This window comes from Equus asinus, chromosome 1 (assembly GCF_041296235.1).
Source record: "Equus asinus isolate D_3611 breed Donkey chromosome 1, EquAss-T2T_v2, whole genome shotgun sequence".
NCBI lineage: Eukaryota > Metazoa > Chordata > Mammalia > Perissodactyla > Equidae > Equus > Equus asinus.
In genome coordinates, this window is record NC_091790.1 from 95,245,012 (window position 1) to 95,266,257 (window position 21,246).

At 45.0% G+C, this 21,246-nt stretch overlaps 1 protein-coding gene across 15 annotated transcripts in view; it reads left to right on the forward strand.

Moving 5' to 3' along the window:
• The window catches only part of COBL (cordon-bleu WH2 repeat protein), a 281,679-nt gene that overhangs the window by 240,851 nt on the left and 19,582 nt on the right, over nt 1-21,246 (forward strand). For all 15 annotated transcript variants that reach the window (XM_070496988.1, XM_070497264.1, XM_070497441.1 and 12 more), the window contains 4 exons: nt 5,026-5,335; nt 16,414-16,511; nt 17,888-19,737; nt 20,636-20,755. In XM_070496988.1, coding sequence (XP_070353089.1) covers nt 5,026-5,335; nt 16,414-16,511; nt 17,888-19,737; nt 20,636-20,755 — 2,378 coding nt within the window. The remainder of the gene's footprint in view (nt 1-5,025; nt 5,336-16,413; nt 16,512-17,887; nt 19,738-20,635; nt 20,756-21,246) is intronic.

Consider the following 21,246-nt stretch of genomic DNA (forward strand, 5'->3'; position numbering starts at 1 on the left):
TTTATACAAAGAAGTTTGATCAATAAAAGAATTCTCAAGCGTAAAGTGCTCTCAGTAAGGATGAGGTTCTGTGGGACAGTGGAAAGGAAATGAGTTCACGAAAGACAAGATGAGCTCTCAAACTCGCCTGCAAAAGGAGCACTTGCTCACTCCTTTTTACATGGAGGGTTCTGGGCATCCAAATACCATCATATTCAGATTCCTTTGGTTACAATTTTAAAATGATGAAACAGGTTTATTTTTTAAGTGTTAATATTTACAACGCAGTAGAAATTACATCTGGTACAACTAATTGAAAATCTCCGGTTGTCAATTAAAAATGTAACGGGATACATGGTTGTCCAAAATTCTCTGGGGGTGTATATGAAAAGTTATTGACACACATGTCAGTTTGCAGCACCAGTTCAGGAGCACTTTCCCAGTAGCTCCTTATTTTCCCCCTTTTTCCCAGTGCCTGGAACATAGGGAATTAAATCAAGGTGGATTGAGATAAGGACACGCATTGCTTGTCCGCTGGGAATGGCGTGTGGAACCCATAGGCATCAATGTGGGATGAGGAAGTATTTTGTCTTTCTTTGAGACATTTTCTTTGGGCTATATAAATGTGGTGAAAGTGACTCTTGAGAAATCTCCTTTCATCATGACCAGCAAATAAGCAATATCATAGGATACAGATCTTTCATTTGTATTTAATAAAGTAACAAAAAAAAATGAATCCATTACAAGAGTACTTGGAAGATTTATATTTAGTATTTGAAATTTTGGGGAGGTGAGGGGACTTTGTAAAAGAAAAACTCAATGGAACTAGTACGGAACTGAAAATGATTGTGTTCAACTTGAGGAATTAGAAGCCTTAAGTTAGCATTTTCTTCTTTACACTTGAGCTAGAAATTTTCCAAAGCTGTTATTTAGGTATAAAGACATTTGAACCATGGGATTATAGAATTTAAGTGGAGGACAAGGGAAGGGTTAGTATTCCTCACTTAGGTTCTGTGACTATATTCATTTGGAAGAGAATTTAATCATGAATTTATAGTTGTCTTCTGCTAAAGACAAATTCAGTGGTTTTTTTTCACATTTGCAAAAATCCTACAATAACTTTTTAGTTCAAAAAGGTTGTTCACGCCTTAAGAGAAGAGCAAATTGCCAGCGCATTAATTAATTCAAAAATAATGACTCACACTTTTAGGGCCGACAGAAAATAGCAGAAAAGATAGTCAGTGCCGTATTCCTTTTAAGATTCCTAATTAGTCACCAGGCAATTGTCAAAAGAATGTTTACATCCTACATTTTGACTTAGAATTTCAAAGAATGAAAGAATTCTAGATTTAGAAGGGATTTTAGAGCTTATCAGACCAACTTATTTTACAGAAAGGGGAAACAATTGTTCGAACTTCAGAGCAGAACTGGGACCCGATTGTGGGATTCACCTCTTCCTTCAGTCCTTCTCCTGCTTCCCCTGGACTTTGGGCTGGCGTCCCTGGACCGCTGGCTTCGTGGAAACCTTCAGGGGCTATAGTGAGGGTGGGAAGCACAGAAGGATCCAGCAGACGGGACCTGGGCCCCCAATCTCATAACAGCTAAAGCAGCTCCAAGTTTTCCTTTTATGTTTTGGTCTTCTGTTTACAATTGATAAAGAAAAAAAAAAAAGAGTTTCCTGCACCATTATCTCATTCAGAAATTGTCAAAACATATTATAGCTCATGGGGTTATAATAGGAGCTGACCCAAAGGAGACAAGATTATAACTGGGGGTGGAGGCAGGGTGAGTGAGATGGGAAGGTGTGATTCCAAGCAAAGGATTCTCAGACTGACAGAGCCCACTGCAGGAAGAAATGAAAGCTAACACCGACCAGGTTGGGAGCCTTGCGGGAACATTCATTCCTATCTCCTTTGACACCTCCCCTAGAAGAGTTTCCAGAGATTGTGCACACAAGTCTTGAGTCCCTGCACATGCTGCTCTCTCTTGTTGGCTTGCAGCACCACCACCACCCCCCCCCCCCCCCCCCGTGTATTCTGAGCTCGGTGCAGGCATCCATCCCTCCATCCTTCCTTCCTCCTGTGCTCTGAGGTGCCTACCCACCGCCTGCTGCAGATGACGTTGCACTCATGTTCCTTCTCCCTCGGGCGATGGTGCAGTTGTCCTGTCCCTTCCTGTGTGACTGCCGTCACTGCACTCAGGTGAGCTCCCTGAGAGCAGAGCCTCCCCTACCTGCTCCTGCCCAGCACCAGCTCCCCGGCCCTGGTGCCAGTGCTTGGTGAGCCCTCACCGAACACTTGTCAGATGGGCTCAAGGACAGTGTAACCTGGGCCTTAGGGAAGGTTATCCATGAGAAATGGAGGACTTGCCTGGACAAGAGGGGAGCTCTGTAATAGCATTCTTCATTGTACATTTTCAAAGTGGTTTAACACGTACACACGAATATAGACTTCTCACATCTTGTTGACTTTGGGTTTGCAGTTGGCTTAATTTAGAGCCATGGCTCTCAACTTTCTTTTTTTTTTTTTTTTGTTCTCAAAATATCTGAGGGATATAAAGCAAGCCCAAACATGCATTCTTGATCTTAAACCTGGATAGAAACGGGGTGGGGGCTTGGAGTCCCCCCTCCACCATGGATGCATTCTGAGTTCCCAGGGCGTGTGTGAGCCAGGAAAACCTCCTTGCCTCAGGTGGTCCTCCTGTCTCCACTTGGGGCCAGGTAAGAGTTCTACTTTGGGAAGCAGACCTCTATAGGTTACTTCACACTTTTTAATACCTGCTGGAGTGGTGAGACGGGGAGCAGGGCTGGACTGAGCACTTATTTAGTACCTATTGTGTCCTGACACCTTCCTCTGACCAGCCAGCCCCACTCTACCTGTGCAAACACACCTGGAGTTGGCATTACATATGGCATCGTTGGACCTTGTGTACGTGTCTGTCCCCTCATGACCTGTGAGTCACCAGAGAGCTGAGACTCTTAGACTGGAAATCTGTGCCCCAGGTCTAGTCACGGGGCCCTTCCATCCTGGCGACCACCCAGCAGTGGAGGCATGCCAGGGGCATTGCACTGTGGCCTGGCATCACATTCAGTCCTCACTGCAGTCCTGCCGGTGGTGTGTCACCCCACCTCCCAGATGAAACTGAGATAGAGGGCTCCAGACACCTGCCCTGGGCAGTCAACCAACTGCTCCACTAGAATTTGAACCCAGGTCTCTGAGACTGAAACCTGCATGCTTTTTGTCTGTGTCCTGCTGTTTATGTACCACATAGGCAGAAGGAAAAGTGTTAGTTTGATTGACCTACTTGTTCAGTGACAGTGACAAAAGGGAAGGCAGGACATAGGGGTCTAGCACAGCTGTCTGGGCTGCTGTTGACGGCTGTGCAGTGGAGCAGCTCTGAGTGGAGTCGGCAGTCGGGTCTGGTCCCTGGACCGACATCTGAGGGCTGTCGCTCAGGCTCCGTGGACAGAGCGGCCGGCAGCCATCCATGGTGTGACAGCTTACCAGCAAACCGTTAGCAGAAAAGGTCTTGGTTGTGTTAATCCGTAGGCACTGTTTCTTCCCCATATTTGCTCTCTAATTAAGAGTCTTGCAACAAAAGCCAGGAAGAAAGCTAGAAGAAAGAGGTCATTGTTATAAGCATTCACTGCATTCAGATATATTGCCTTGTGCATTTGCACTTCTCAAAACAATTTCTCCTTTGTGTTCTGTTCTTTGCTCGGGAACTCTTGTGAAATGTCTATTTTTTTACATTTTTGGTTATTTTGTTGATTTTATTGCTTGGGACCTCAAACAAACCAACACCTGAGGGACTTTTCTCCTTAGTGCTCCTTTGGTTTTGTTAATTCTACGTTGCTAGTCTGCTGTCCCATTAAAATGACAGTGATGTTGAGTGCAATAGTGCTGTCACTGGCCTCTCAGTGCAAGATCATGTGGAGAGTGCACTCAGCTTGTCTCTGGCCTTCATTCATTTAATGCATTTATTCATTTATTGAAGGAATTATTTTAACACAAAGTGCACTGAAACTGCAACACAACACAGACCTTAGCTGCTGGACTACCATGAACAGTGCTGAGATCATATGTCCTGAGGTGTCTTGAAGTTGAAAGTCTATTTCTCCATTAAACTGAAAATAAAACTCTGATATAAAGCTGGTTCAGAGTTGTGAACTCCTGTCCTTCCAACTCCAGAATAGTAAGAGGTTTGTCTCCCTGCACAAGGCTTTCAGTGATCTTAGAAAAGCCAGAAGTTTGGTAAGAGAAAAATAATAACCTCACTTAGACATAATGTATCTCCGAAGAGCTTGATAGCAGTGCCAGCTGGCTGCCGCATCCCCACGGTGGACAGGAAGTTCGATGGAACTCAGGCTGTGACAGCGAGCTGCGACTCTGTGCGTCTCTCCTGCTGCACTTAGTGCTCAGGGGCCGGGTCACCTCAACCAACGGCACTTTTGTTGTGATTCTTCTTGATTTTTCTTGAACATTCTCTCCCAAGATCATCTCTTATTTAAACCAAGATATACTGTCTCACATATAAAAATGAAGGGAGAGCTGAATGCTGAGGAAAAGTGTCATTAATATTTTAGGCCAAATTTCAAATGTTCCTATGGAATATTTGTCAGAAGTTCCCAAACAGTATTATTTATTTCTAAGTTTGCTTGTATTTTTAAAACCCCTATTTTTTAAAGGAACTCATTTAAAAACCTCTTCAATTAAACCAAAGATCAGACTAGAAACAACTGCATTCACCATGTGGTTAGTCTGAATTTTTAAAGGTGTTTGTCCAATGGCACATACAGGATAAAAATTCTAAGGCTGATTCATAATATGCTGATTTTTGAGGGAAAATTTTGCTCTCAATCACACATATGCATCAGCTCCCTCCAAGTTACAGTGTTTCTGGTGGAAGCTGTAGTGTTTGGGTCCTCCTTTGCTCCTATACTCTGAATTCCACGTTTCAGAGGAGTCAGGCAGATTAGTTTTGTTCTTGTATGGCAGTGTAGAAACTGAAGTGTTGGTTGACCTGTCCTTGCCATGTTTTGTCCAGTGAGCCTGCCCCTGGGGCCTGACAGCCCCTGTGACACAGACGGGGTCCCGCCGGTGCTGTCAGAGGCCGAGGAGACGGTTTCTGTCAGCAGCTGTTTTGCGTCAGAGGACACAACTGAGGACTCAGGAGTGATGAGCTCCCCTTCAGACATCATCTCTCTGGATTCCCAACATGACAGCACAAAGTTCAAAGATAAGTGGACCATAGACCAGGAAGACTGCAGTGACCAGGACCTAGCTGGAACCCCAGAACTGGGTCCCCAAAAGAGCCCCTCGTGGGAGAGGAACGTCTCTGGGAACTGGCAGCCAAGGTGAGTCACGGGACAGCTGAGAAGGGACATCCTATCCTAGTCTTGATGGAGGGAAGTCTTCTGTCATGGTGACCCAACAAATATTCATGAAGCGTCTACCATGTGCAAGGTGCCCTCCACTGAAGTCTCCAGGCCCCGATGTGGTGGTTTGTTGTCCACAATCACATCTCCATGCTCTTTCTAGATGTGCAGGTATTTATAAATAATACATAATATTGTCTTGTTTTTACCTTTATATAGATGGTACCATGCTCTTAATATACATTTTCACTCAACATCATGTTTTTAAGATTTATCCGTGATAATACATGTGTCGTTCGTTTGTTTATTTATGCATTTCTTTAATTAATAGACACTTAGGTTGTTCTGGCTTTTCACCACTGGAAACAATGAGCAAGTTATACAGATGTCTCTATCTACACATAGAGTTTTCTAGAAGAGAAATTATCAGACCTTCAGAAAAACTCATCCACAACTTTATGGAATACTGACAAATTGCTCTCCAAGATGATTGTCTGATATAACGCCCCCCGGTGGTCTGTGACAGCCTGTCAGCCACGTCTGTACCAGTCTCTGGGATTAGTAGACTTCTTAAATTTTGCTCTTCCTATAGGTGTCAAACAGCATTTCCTGTGCCTTTAATTAATAATTCTCTCATCAGAGGATGAGCATCTTGTCATATGTGTATTAACAATTTGATTTTCCTCTTCTACAAATTGGCTTTTCATAGACTTTGTCCTTTTAAAAAAAATTGGGATGTTACTTCTAAAAAAAATTATTAATTTCTCCTTGGTCAGTTATTGGTACATGGAGAGTAAGTCTGTGGCTTGAATTTAACTCTGCTTTCTTTTGTTGTATATAAATTGCTTTTTAATCTTAATATTGTTGAATTTATCCTTTCTCTTCCAAATGTATATGATCTCTATATTTAAGAGACCCTTCCTATACCCTATGAGACTCAAGATTATCTGAATTTCTTGTAAAAGTTTAGTGTTATTTTCTCACATTTGGGCTTCTTGTCTACCTGGGGTTTATTTTCAAGTGTGGTGTGAAGAAGGAATCTGTTTTTTCCTGCTGACTCCTAGTTCCACTGTGGTCCTCCATTAGGGCTCCATATATACACTGGTCTGTTTCCACTCTCTTTCCAATAGTGCTGGTCATTTCTCCATCTCTGTACCGGCACCACACTGTCATAATTCCTTTCTTCATTCTTATATAGAAAGGCAGTTTAGTTTTCTGGAGCCCATCAATTTTTTTCACTTTTTAGATAATTTTAAGCACCATCACACAATGCGTGACATTAATAGAAATAGAAACATTAATAGGAATAAAGTAGAATAATAAAAAAGTAATTCATAAGTCAATCACCAAAATGAATGAATTCTTTTGTTTTTCACTTTGTGTCCTAACTTTGTCCATATGAACACACAAATCTGATTTATGTAATTGTAGTGTCAATAGTATTTTTATTTTGATTTGTTTTTACCTAATAGTTTATCACAAGCATTTCCCCGTGTTATTATATACTCTAATAATTTTGAAGTGTAGCTCGTCAATCTTAAGGACAATTCCAAGGCCAAGTTCAAATTTCATTAAACAGGAAATTAGAAAGTGGCAATTGGTCCATTCCTCCTCCACCCCATGCAAGATGCATTTAGCTGAGCTTGGCCTGTGCTGTTTGCATCTATGAGAGCAGAGAAAAATTATGGCATTTCTATCCTAGTCTACTTAACATAAAGAAAAATAGCTTTCTACAGTAATCTCCAGGTGTGTTCTGTTAGTTTGTGTGTGGATCATGCGCACAGAGCACTACAGCTGAAACTAATCAGACATGTTAACACTGTGCGCCCAGGAAGGCTGCTCTAAGAGTCCTAGTTTGCTTTGCTGGTGTTGGCCCCTAATGTAAAATCTTGCTGATTTCTATCCAAACCTGAGAGGTCATGTTGTCTGTGGCCTCAGCCAGGGTAATCATGGAGTCTTCAGAACCTGATGTTTTATCCAAACAGGGAGCAGGGCATGTTTCTCTTCCCTCATCCCTGAGGGCCCCCTAAATCTGAGGCATAGCGTGGTGGGGAGGGGGCAACCTGGCAGGCTCACAGTGGGATCCTACCACTGCTCACGAGTTGCTTGACTTTCAAGAGTCTACCTGACTTAGCCCAGCCTTGTATTCCACTTGTGCATGCACAGATAATCCCACCTACCTGTCAGAGGTGTGGTGAGCCTCTGAATGCCCAGTGTGCGTGGCGCAGTCTGTATTGCATACCTGCGAAGTGGGATCCATTGTCAAAAGTACTACTGTTAGTTTAGGAAAGGGAGCACCATGAATTTTCACAGCAGGCCACCTGCCTTCTCTGGGTCAGCTCGGGGCAGTCAACTGCGGATGAAGGAGCTCAGCAGCCTTCTGTGCTCATCCATTATTTGCCCCAGATTTGGGATCAACTCTCCGCCTGTGATTTTTCATGGAATGAACATAGGTTGTTTTTTTTTACGGGAGTTATCCCTACTGACAAATTAGACATCCTCAGAGACTGCAGCATGACACATCACATATTTATGTCCAAATGCATGGTTTTCAATACAGTTCATGATTACTTATGACCAGTGTCTAGTATAAAGCTGGAGTTGCAAACTCAGAGGCCATGAAAGTGGTAGAAAGCACAAATTTTCTCTAAAGTGCAGCTCCACTCCTTCCTTCCAACTGTTGCCCTGAGGGATTACAGACCAGTGTGGCCACTTTTTGAAGTGAAGCCAGAAATCTAGACTTTTATGTGAGGTCTTCCAAATTTTAAACGTTGGCAACCAATTCAAACATTCAGGGCCAAACTAAACACATCTGCATGCCAGGTGTGGCCTGCTTCCAGATGTGTGCTCTGAGGATTGAAGGCGCCTGGCCTTCCCTCTGCTCGCTGAGTTTCCAACTTTGGAATATCGTTGCAGTTACTCACATATTTCCTGTGATTTATCTCTTGACAAACATCTCTTCACAAATAAATTTGGGAAGTCATTATATCCTCCTCTTAGTGAAATATTAAAGTTACAAATTCTATAGCAAAGAAACCTGTTTAAATTTTCCCCTCTGTACTGCCTCTTAACGTCCTTTAGAATCATGTTCCATTGAACACTATTTAGGAAATGCTGTTCGATGTCCTCACCCTTCCACATTGTCACACTTAAAGCATCCACAAGTATACACCTCAGTTGCACAGATGTAGAAAGACTATTCCTCTCTTTATGAATACAGTGCCTTCCAGTGATGTGCTCTCTGGTCCTGTCCATGGCATAAGGCATTGACAGCCTGGACAGGAAAAAGGCAGTGAAGGCCAGAGGGGACAGGATGGGGTTGGGCCAGATTGCAGGGTCTGACTAGTTCTGGGCCAGAGATCAAGTCTGTAAAACTTGGGCGAGCCACATGCAGTAGGCCAATTTCAAGTGTCCAGACTGGCCAGTGGTCAAGTTCAGTGATGACAACCTGGGCTGGGATTGGCAGCCCGGAATCAAGCTGACAGAACTGTGTGAGAGCAGAACCACCACTGTTCACAGAGATGTGTCCTTGACCTCGGCCACCTGCACAGATGACTTCTATCTTCTCTGCCTTGTATGATTCTGACACCTAGTTTCTGCAGCTAATCCTAAGGGACCATTTGTATTCTCAGAAAGGGTGTTCTTCCTGTGTGGCAAAGAGTGATGATCCAGGACCCAGCTGTGGCAGTGAGACCACTCCACCTTCTGAATGCCAGGCCTTAGAGGCTTGGGCAAAGCAGAAGCTACCCGTTGCCATGACTGGCAAGGCTGGGTCTCCAGGTGGGGAGTGTATTCTGATAGGTTGTAAAGCCATCTCCGATAGTCTCAGACACCCTCAGCTTGCAGACTTTCCACTGTGGGACCAGTCTCCCCTAAAAGAAGGAGTGTTCATGGTTTTCAACTTTGTGTCAGAGTACCCTGTCCTATTGCCACTCCTGTGTTACTCAGGTATTCACTGAGCATTGTTGGGAACAGTGTCAGACCCTTCGTGACCTGAGAAGACCCAAGTTTGTCAGGTCTACCAAGTTAAGTTCTAGTTTGCTTGGGTGTTTCTCCTTCTCTGCACCCTGCAGATAGATAGCAAAGTCATTTAGACTTCTTTGGCTAGGATTGCCTGGGGTCCCACTTTGACAAATTGGAGGCAAGTACTGTTTCCTCCAGAGTTCTTGTCGCCTGTCCAAGGAGAGCTGGGCAGGTTGGCCTCAACTGAAAGCATCCTTCTTAAACTATTCAGTCTAGTGGCCAAGTTCATGGCTTCTGTTCCAAGCAGTTGATTTAGAGGTTCCGCTCCGTGCTGCTGCAGCTCCTGCCTCATCAATGGCAGCATTGGCTGGGCTCCAGCCAAGCCTCTGGGAGCCAAGATTTTTGAATTGAAGAGTCTCAAGCATAAATACCAGTCTTCTAAAAAGAGCAAGTGTGAATGCTTGATGATAATTGGAATGTGTTTTGTGTGCTGTGATCTTAAAATGATATCTTTTCCATCAAGTCATTTGATTGGATTCAATGTTAATTTCTCATTGCAAAATAAGTCCATGCTCTCAACTCAAACTTGCCCCCATGAGTGGGACGTCAAATTCCCAGAGTCTTCCTCTAGACTTAGTACAGCCAGTGAATAAGCTCCTTAAGGAAGAATTCAGCCCAAAAGCACACCAACAACAGAAAAGCACATGTAGTGATTGCCCCCTCATCGTGGGGACACCTAGGAGTGACCTCATCACAACTATGCCCTGGGAGGGAGGTTTGTCACTCATAACTACATTTGCTTAAAGATCTCTTCTCACACACGTCTTTCCTTTGTATATGGCCCAGGCCGTTATTCCTGACACTTAAAGAACAACTTGCTGTGAAGAGTAAAAAGTTCGTGGTCAGACTGCCTGCGGTCATATCTGCCCATTGCTGGTGACTATGTGCCCTTGGGCCAGTGACTTGACCCCTCTCTTCAATTATCTTGTCAGTACAATCAAGATGTGCAGTACTTCCTCCTTAGAATAGTATCTAGCATATTGCCATCCTTCAAAAAATGATAGCTGGTGTTATTGTTGTTGTTGTTGTTGTTACGAGTAAGGATAGAAATTTGATTTGTTGGGAATCCTCATAACCTGTATCTAGCTCTTGTTATCTGCCTCTTTAAACTATAACATCTTTATTTGAAAAGAAACTCTATATATATTTAGGGAAGTTAGGGAAAAGTTACAGCAGAACTAACATTATTTCTAAACCCTTGAATCCTGAAGGCAATCTTGCTGTAATCAGGCAACTTATCTATCTGTATATGTATACATATTGTGAAACTCTCAGTTCTGGGGTCCCTTTTAGGAACATCAGTTCTGCAGGAATGCTGTGAGGAGTAAATGAGAGATTGGATAAGAGGGCTTCAGGCTCTGTTTTTGAACAGTAGGACCACCCTGAAATCATGTGCAGAGCCCCAAAAGACAGGAAATGTAGCTTCTCCCTGTGAAGGGAACCTCCCTACATTGCCTGCTCTCCTCCCACCAGCTGCCTGGCAATCCCTGAGTTCCTTCTCAACCTCACTTGTCGGAGAGTGGTGGACACGATGGCTGTAGAAGTGAGAAGCTGTGCTGTTACCTGCAGGGCTTATGGTTTCAAGTCATTTTACAGAACTAAGAATGCAGAGGTCGCTAGTGGAGGGGCTGGAAAGGGACTCAGGACCTGGCTTTCCGCTAGATCACACCAACCTCTGGAGCCCTAGAACCCTGGAACTAACTAAGGGAACTTTGTGACCTCTCAGAGCATTTAGAAACATTTTGTATCCTCCAGAACCCTGGAACTTTGTAACTGTAGAAACTTTGTAAGTGTGGAAACATTTAGAAACATGTTAGACCTTCCAGAATGCTGAAACTTTGTAACTACATGAACTTTGTGACCACAAGAGCATTTAGAAGCATTTAACACCTAGAACCCTGAAACTTTGTAACTACATTTACAAAAGAGCTTTTAAAAAACGGCCTTGGAGAACTGCGCTGTTCATCACAGTAACGTTGACCACGTTTTGCTACTGAGCACTTGCCACGTCGCTGCCCAAAATTAAGATGTGCTGTAAGTATAAAATATGCTCCAAATTTGTCATAAAAAAAGTAATTTTATATCAATTCTATGTAGAAATGATGAAAATAATTTGGGTTAAATATTGTGTTAACGTATACTAATTAAAGTTAAATAAGGTATTTAAATTAACCTTACCTACTTTTTTTTTTCAAAGATTGGCACCTGAGCTAAGATCTGTTGCCAATCTTTTTTTTTCCTCTTTTTCTTCTTCTTCTCCCTAAAGCCCCCCAGTACATATGTATATATTTTAGTTGCAGTCCTTCTGGTTGTGCTATCTGTGACGCCACCTCAGCGTGGCTGGATGAGTGGTATTAAGTCCGCATCCAGGATCTGAACTGGCGAAACCCCTGGGCCACCGAAGTAGAGCAGAGGAACTTAACCGCTAAGCCATGGGGCCGGCCCCTTACCTACTTTTTCTCTTTTAACTTTTTCAACATGACTACAAGGAGATTTAAAATTATATATGTGGCTCATATTACATTTCTATTAGACACTGTTGTTCTGAACTCTGGGGCTTTGTCCATACAGGAACGTTTGTAAAAGGAATGGAGAAATTAAGCGTGTATTTCTGTCATCGACTGTATATTTTCCCAGGCTTCTTGCCTTTTGTTTATCAAGTAATTGTTTTGAAATCACATGGGTTGGGTTGGTTGTCATTGGCAAATCGAATTGCTACCTGAAAGGGATGTCTTTTTCCTCTCAAACTATTTTTTCCATAATTCTGCCATTGGATAAATTACTTAAAGAAACTCTTCTGGCTGCATCAAACAGAAAAAAGACTTAATCTGCCAGAATGGATTGGAATCAGCCCATGCTCTTTTCTTCTGTCTCCTGTAAAATGAAAACAAAAAGCACCTTTTTTCCTGGCACTGATTTGACACAGCTGCTCCTAGTTCTGGTTTGTGAGTGAGTGCTGAGGCCACCAGGCTGGCGCCCACTGACAATACCCACCCTGCTGCCCTCACCGCCCCCCACAGGCCACCCCACAGGGAGCAGACCCGGGAGGCATTTCCACTTCCTGGGCAGACTCTGGTTTGAAACTCGCAAGTGCTGTCCTTTGTCCCTCGTATTTTAGGCAGTAGTGGCTTAAACGTTATCGTGTTGTCTGCAGAGTCACACTCCGTGTGAGAAAATGCTGCTGGTAATGTTTATTCAACATGTGCAGCCTGGTATCAAAGTGTCTGCACTATGTTTGCTTGCTCTTTATTTTCTTGATCTTAAGCCAAAACAAACTGTCAATAAGAAACATATCTAAAGACTGGGTGTAGGCTGGGGGCTGGGGAATGATGCTCGGGAGAGAAACAGCTGTGCCCGTTTACTTTGAGCTAAAAAGAGGCTGATGCTTTTTGCCAACTATTGACTCTTCAGGGACACATCCTTGGGCTCTCCTGCTATGCCCACAGAATGATGCCTTCCAAGCCCAGGGACAAAGTGCTTCAAACTGGGTTTTACAGGGAGAGAGGAATAGTTATAACCCATTAGTAACCCTTGGGGAGACGTTGATGGAGTTGATGAGGAAAGAAAAGCAAATATCACTGAATCGCTCCCTCCTGAGATTTTGTATTGTAAGCAAAAGAGATACAGTGCCACCAGCTTTGGTTTTTGCCAGATAATTCATTCAAATAGAAACCCAGGACCCAGGGCATGCTTCCCCTGCATTGTCTGAAGAGAAGAGCCAGCTGCAGAAGCAAAATGGTCTGCAGGCCCTGCCTCTCCCCACCCTAGAGATGCTGGGGACTCAGCAGCCTCAGAGAAACACCAGCCAAGGACTGGACTGCCCTGGGAAGACCCTCCCTCCCTCCAAGTCTGGTGGCTCCTGTCATGCATCCATTCTCTCCCCTGGGCAGCAGGGCCCAAAGGACCCAAGCCCATGTTGGAGCGTCAGGGAGCAAGGCCGGGCAAAAGGTGGAATAGGGATGTGTCAGCAGAGCCTAGAACTGAGCATCTGGGACACTGTGAGGTGTACATGAGGCAGATGGACGAAGGGCTGGGCAGGGAAATAGCACCAGGTAGGAGGGAACAGGACTAAGTGTAGGGTCCCCAGACTTCAGCAAGAAGACCTGAACTGGAGAGGGGCAGGGGAACCAGCTCAGAAGCCCTGAGCCCCTGGGGCTTGGCTACTGATGCTTTTTATCCAGAGGCTCTGATGTGAACCTGGGTGGGAGGAAGATGGCGAAGGGCTGACATCCAGGTCTTGCTGCAGCCACCTTGTTGATGGTTGTTAGGCTGATAACTGCACACTTGGGTCCTTAGACGCTCAGTCACGAGGTAAAATTGTAAACAAAAATGTAAACTACTTTGCAAAAACAGAATCACCACTCACTAGAGGACCAAAGAGTTATTAAATTTTGCCCACTTAAAAAATTGTTTTATCACTCAAGCTGCTTTCTACCAAAATGAGCATAATTCTAAAAAAAAAAAAAAAAGATAAAATATTCACCATAATTCATCCGTTTCAACAAATCCTCTGGTTGGTGGTGATGATTCAGATTTATCTCCCACCCTTTCATAGGCATACATTACTTTTACCGCATCATGATTATCCTGTATGTAATTATATGTCTTGATTTCTTCACATAACATGCTGGTGTGAGCATTGATCTGTATTTCTAGGTGGACTTCAGGATCATCGTGTTGACTGACTTTAATGCCCTTTGGAATCAATGCACAGGGTTTTAGCGAACTCCCTCTTGCGGGATGTTTTGAGGACCTTCCCCTGAATATGATGAACATTGTTGTGTTTATATTTTTCCTTCTATAACATCGTGTCCTTAAGTTATCAAAAGAGAGTCTAATGAGCCAAACTTCTTATAAAGTTAAAATGATGTTTTTGCTTCTTGATGTCATTTCCATTTTGATTTCCAGTTAAAATCAGTAACAACTGTGAGTGTCTCAAATTCAGTGCATTTTCCTCAGCTTACAATGATTCTTTTCTCTAGTTTAACTTTATAAAATGACATCATCATTGGAATTTTTATATTACTAGCTTTTCATTTTTATTAATGTCATTCTGTTCCCACAGGGCGATGTGATTTTGCATACTTTGAAGTAAAGGCAAATGCTTTGAAGTAAAAGTGCAAATATGATTTTGTTTTGCTCAGCTTTAAGCATGCTAAACTCAGAGCCAGTATTTAAAAAGTGCTTGGTTTTCCATTTAAAATGCTAGTTTATATAGCACTGTCCATTTTTTCTCTGCCATATACTTTATTAATTATTTAAATTAAGTTTATTTAAGCTATCACATCCCATGAAAGAGAAAAACAACTTTGATAAAATGCATTCAAATAATTAAAGTCCAAGGCACAAGCAACAGAAGAGGCAGTCTGTCCCTCCCTGGTCCCTAGTAATTGGCCCACATGCTCACACATCCCCAACCAACCCCCTTTGTCTGGCTTGTCAGAAGACATTAGCTGAGACTAATCTGGGAGCCACTTCCTGGCTCCCAAAAGGACACAGTCACCAAGTAAGAAAGACTCATTTATCAGAATACAAACTTTGCTACGTAAGTGAGGATTGTGTAAAGCATATTTCATGCATCATTATCTGGGCCTGATTAGCAAGGATGGACATTGGTCCTCAATTTTAACAATCAGCGGAAAAGACCTTCGGCTTTCACTGAAGATAGACAATTGCCATACACATGCCTCTATTCTCTGCACAGTGAGAAAATAGAGATGGGAGCCCTTGCAAAGACCGTTTTCAAATTGTTTTGGCAGCAGTTGTTCCATGGATGCTATTGTCCCAGTGACGCAAATAAGGCAAGATCCGGCTCTCCTGAGCAGGCAGATTGACATCTTCCTGGAGGTCTGGGTGGCAGGGCCCACAGTGTGCCTCTGGACACCAAATGTGGCCAATCCTCCCCCAGGCTTAGGAGCCCATGTGACCTAGGAAGGTCTGACCTAGGTTAGTGACCTGACCTATGTGACCTAGGTTAGTCTCTTGACACACAGTTTCTGGTCTGTAAAAAGATGATCACAATACTACCTGCCTTATAAATTGCTTGTGAGCATGATAATAAGATGATACGTGCAAAAGAGCTATGTTTGGGGCCGGGCACATGTAGGCTGCATGTGGCACAGAGGGATGGCGGGGGCCTGTGCTGTTAGGCGCTGCCTCCTGTTGGGTCTCAGAGAAGGCCCTTGGGGAGTTACCAGGAGTGGGAGCTGTTGTTACTGTCACTGCAGTTAGAGTTTTTGCTGTCATCGTTGTCATCATCATCATTTTGACATTCCCTGTAAAAGAACCCAGGAACCTCAGCTCTGCAGGTGGCATACTTTGGCCCTCCAAGCCCTTGTTCCATCCATCATTTGCCTAGGGTTCAAATTAGGCCAAAAAGGGAAAAGGGACATATTGGACCATATGTCACCCCACTAGGGTGAACACGATGGGAGTCATGAGCCCAGCAATGTCTCTACATCGGAGCATGCAGCCTCCATCACCAGAGCCTCCAGGGACCTGAGGGAGACCTTCCCCTTCCTAAGCACTCCCCATAGTGCTTAGGAATGATCTGGCTGTGCGGGCGCTAGTGGGGTGAGAGGGACCAGCCCTGGCTGCCATGCGCATTTGCAAACTTGGCATCCAGGTGGCCTAACTCCTTATTACCATCCAGAGGCAGGTGCCATGTACAGGTGAATGCCTTATTACAGCAAATAGGCAAGCAAATCCTGTTTGCATGTTAGCTTGTCTTCATGCAGTGGCATGATGCTGCTCATTAAAGCTTAGACTTCAGACTGCAGAGTGAAGGGGAGCTGTGTGTGGTTTGGGTGTTACTAACCTTTTGGGGCCACACACACCTCACACTCCACACACATGCACCACACACACATGCGCACACACACCTTCCCTATCTGAGTAGCTCCCAGGACGACCGTAGTCCAGTAAGTATGAATTTGAATATGAGTTGTACCTTCCACAGGTATTTCTAGAAGGGAGTAAATTAAGTTAATAATAGGAGAAATGAGTGTTTTTCTTTTCTCTTTGGTCTGCCCTAGAACTGAAAAGGCTGCTACCACCTCAAATGATGATGAAGACCAATTTATTGCTAGACAATTCCAGCAAACGCTTACAGAACTTGATGGCGATCTGGAAGGTAAGGAGCATCATCCCTGCTACTTTAGCATTACCCTGTGTGGCAGCAGACTCTGGAAGTTATTTTTTCTGACCACACTTTGTATAACTACATGAGGAAAAGCTCTGCAGAAGGCTTGCAGTTTAAAGAAAGCCCAGATCAGAGGGGCGGGCGTATGGTGTGCATGGCTCCTGTGGACTGCCTTTCACTGGGGCTGCCGAGTTGTACTGTGGAAAAGTCTGAATAGCTGCTAAAACCTGCTCTGAATAATACTAATTTTGCAGATTAAAAAGTATCCTAGGTTAAGTTCTTGAGCTCCGCTTCAGCGGCTCAGGGTTCGCAGTTTCAGATCCCGGGTGCGGACCTACACACTGCTTATCAAGCTGTGCTACAGCAGCATCCCACATACAAAAGAGAGGAAAATTGGCCCAGATGTTAGCTAAGCAACAATCTTCTTCACCAAAACAGCAACAACAAAAGTATTGTATACACATTAAGGAGAGAAAAGTTCTCCAGTACCGGATGAGTTAGGGAAACACTGGGCAACACACAGCTAAACAGGTTTCTTTACTGAGACTTGTAGCCCTTTGCTTGCTAACATGTGACATCTTTCTCTTGAAGAAAGATACTGACGATGAAACCTTGTGTAATGGAGCATCCCATGGCACTGCTATTCTGGGGATTTATTTGGGGAAATAATACTGTAAGGCCAAAGCAGATGCAAATAATCTGAATAAATTAAGCAAGGAATCTTTCCAAGAAAGGCAAACAGTGAAAATAAACTGGAAATTAGATATTGGCCGTGCCTTAAAACAAAACAATAAAGAAACAGACTACAGAGCTGATCACTAGTTTTGTCTGAGTTGCCTTTCAGTTCTCTGTCCTCAGGAGCCGTGGCTGACAGCGCTGAACAATCTAAGTCAGCCATACTGTGTCCTCGGGCTCTGAGGTGCTCGGGCTTAGTTATCTGCCTCTTAGGAACTTCAGGTGAGGGCAGTGGTCCCGTATGTTTTGTGGTGCTTCTGGTGAACAAGACCAAGATGAAGGTTGAACGCAGCTCACCTTCATGTTCTGTGCTGAGGCTGTTTCCAGAGGGCTTTGATTTAGAGAGCTGTTTTTTAAGTGAAGGATCTTGGCAAAATGTTGTACCTAAACACCTTGCCTTGAGACATCATGGATCGGCAAGCAGCTCCTCTGTTGAGTAATGAAAGTTGTACCTCTGGCCTCAGGCATATGTAGATTACAAGCTGAAATGACACTTTAAAACGTATGTATGTAACTTACACAGAAGTAACCTCAGGAGAATCAAAGTCCAGGTGTCATTACACCAAGTAATTGGTGTGGGAATCAGACTGGCGGTACCAGCCTGTTTGACTCGTGTTTGTACTTCTTTGCAGAAATGGAAGAGAGTTATGAAACCGACACCAGCTCTCTAACCAGCTCCATAAATGGTGTGTCTAGTGGGTGCATGCAAGATGCCATAATCCCCGACAGTGATGAAAATGCAATCCCAGTAACGTTCATAGGGGAAGTTTTAGATGATCCTGTGGATTCAGGGTTATTTTCCAATAGAAACAACAATGCTGGTTCTTTTGACAAGGGGAGTATAAACAACGGGAGAGCCCACCTGATGCCGTATCAGGCTGAGCACAGCCAGCAACATGGAAAGAAGAACGCAGAAGTGCCTGAGTCGTCTACTCCTTCCCAGGACATTGGAAAAGAAATCAAGTCAGCCTGGCCCAACACCTGTAAAGATGTGAATCCAAATAACGTGGAGCCCAAGGCAACATCTGCTTCAAGGCTTCCCACACATGACCTACATGCAAAGGAGAGAGGCGAGGCACATGGCTCTGCTCACAGTGAGAAGACACAGGCCATCAAGAGAGTGAATTCGCAGCCAATGAAGGAAAAGAAGGGCAATGATAAAAACGATGTCTCAGCACCACCGTTCTGGTATCAACGAGGCCAAAATGCAGGGGGAAGTTATGGGCCTAAATATGGCCTCACAACATATAAAATTGTCCCTCCAAAATCAGAGATGAGGTGTTACGACAGAGGAGTATCGCTCTCAACAGGCGCCATTAAGATTGATGAGCTAGGGAATCTGGTGAATCCCCATGCCAATGGGGGCAGGATCATACTCCTGTCACCCACCCTTGAAACAGAAGGTGAACCCATTGGAAAAGTCAAAGAATTCTGGAGGGCCAACTCTATGGGAAAACACTCTGGCCGGCCCACAGAATGCTCAGCCAAGAGGACCCCGACCGTGCCAGCAAAACCACAACATCAGGAAAGCAAACTCAGAGCAGAGCCCGCCTTCCCAGACCCCAAAGTGACATTGCCCCAGCAACAGTCTGCCCACCAAGAAGGTGGGAGACATCTGGAGGAGGGGAAGAGCCAACCACCCTCTGCAGTCGCTTGTCACATGAAAGTGCCAGTAGCTAATACCACAGAAGTCCCATTTCTCAAGCCTCAGAGAAGAACATCCAGTCAGTACGTGGCCTCTGCCATTGCCAAGCGGATAGGGACCCCAAAGACCCACACCAATATAGTGAGAAAGCATGCTGATGCCGAGAAGACTCATGAAGGCAGAGCACAAGAGCTAACTGGACAATCATCTGCTGTGAAAGGTGGTACCACCCCCAGCCCATGCTCAGAGAAACAGATTTGTAATGATGGGGAAGAATCAGCAGAAGGAGCCCATCCCAGAGGGCAAGTCAGCAGCCCTTATGGAAAGGTTTCTAATCAAGACTGTCCTGCTGACATCCACAGACGTTCCTATGTCCCTCTGGTCACAACTTCCCAGAGGGATCATGTTTCTGTGGGACAGAACTGTGGTTCCAGTGGAAAACAGAGCACAAGTAATCACAGGACCGGCTCAGCATCTGACCTCAAATTCCCTCCGGACAGTACAAATCCTCTGCCTCCTGGCTCAGGAGATGATGAGACTCCTGGCAGGGCCCTGGTGAATGGCTCCAGGAGGGTCCCCGTCCACAGTGAGCCTCACTCTCCGAGAATGCCCGGCACAAATAGCCACACTGGCCGGGAGCCCCTAGAACAGAAGGAGAAGCCCAATTTGTTATGCACAGATGTACATGAAACCGATGGTACACTGCCACCCAGCATCTTTGGCCCGAAGAAGAAGTTCAGACCTGTTGTCCAGAGGCCAGCACCAAAAGACACGTCCCTACACAGCGCCCTGATGGAAGCCATCCACTCGGCAGGAGGGAAGGACGGGCTTCGCAAGGTGATCACGGCAGGCGCCTGCCTCCAGCACATAGGCACACCTTCCACACCTGTCAGTTCGGTGCTTGGATGTAGACTCTCAGATGGCTTTGGAGGAGGGAGAGGGCAAGGATGCGAATGAGGGAGGACGCTCAGGTTTAGTTTTCAGCAGGATTTCTGTCTTACTGCCTATGGAGTATCCGAATAGAACCACTAAGGAGACTAAAACTGATGGCTTTGGGCTTGTCCACACTGCTTTTAGGCCCCTGACTGCCCTGGGGAAAGATGTCGCCAATAACTAGTCCCTACTTGTGCCCTGGGAGTGGAGAGGCGGAGGTAGGTCATCCCTAACTGGTCCTTGAGCAATGCGGTAGGTAAATGAAGAGGCAGGCCAGGCCACCACCCCTCCCATATGCCTGCATTTCTAGCAGTGGCATACTGTCATTCTTCAGTAACAACAAGGACAATTTTATGATGCCTGTCGCCCCCTATCTAGGCATTTAACATGTTACAGACATTATCTCATTTAATTGCTATACCAACATGGATGATTAGGAACTATTTCCTCCATTGCAGATGGGGAAACAGGCACAGTGAGGTCAAGTGACCTAGCCCAAGGTCACACTACTAGCTAGTGGCAACCAGGACTTTCATCCAGGTCTGCAGGGCTTAAAAGCACCACCTACCAGCTTGAAAAGCTAGGACCAATAATCGAAGTGATAGGATGTTAAGAGGCAGTCATCCAATGCTTCCCCACATGCAGAACCTTTGATTTTTACATCTACCCTCTAACAGATAGGGGTTGTAAAATTGATCCTATAGGCCTCAACAGATGTGTGTGGGCTTTCTTTTGTGCTGCCTTACAATTAGCATTTCTCCATCTTCTGCGTGAAATATGTTGACACTATTAAATATTCTAGACTGCAGAACACAGCTCAGAGGGAGGGCCAAAGAAACCGTCCTACACAGAGGCAGAGAGTGAGCGCTCAGCTCTGCTGGCAGCTATCCGAGGTCACAGTGGTGCCTGCAGCCTGCGGAAGGTAAGAGAAGGACCTTCCTTGCCAGGGTGGTTTCACATACCTGCTCCCCCAGTGACCCGGGTAGATGCTGAAAAGCCAGGACACCCCTCCAATTTTCTAATTGGATGCTCAGCCATCGTTGGGGTAGCCAATACAACCACTGGGGAGGCGTTGAGGGGTGGGTGCCCAGCTCCAAGAGGCTGGGGCAGCCATTGCACAGGAGAGGTGAGAGCATCCAGAAACTTTCCCCCCTTTCCTGACCATGTAATTCCTACCTGCATACTTAGCACCTAGCACCCTCCCAAATTCCGCAGGTTCCGTGCATGGCTTCAGGACTTAGATCCCCGGCAGCTAGGAGTAAGCAGCCTCTCACCTCTGGGAATGAAGTTGCTGCATCCTCTAGCGCTAGTTTGGCACAACTCCAGGACCCACCATGGACTTGAGTTTAGGGTCAGGCCCCTCTCATCTAGCTTTCACAGGCCCACCTGCCTGGCGTGTGGGTCCTCCCCAAT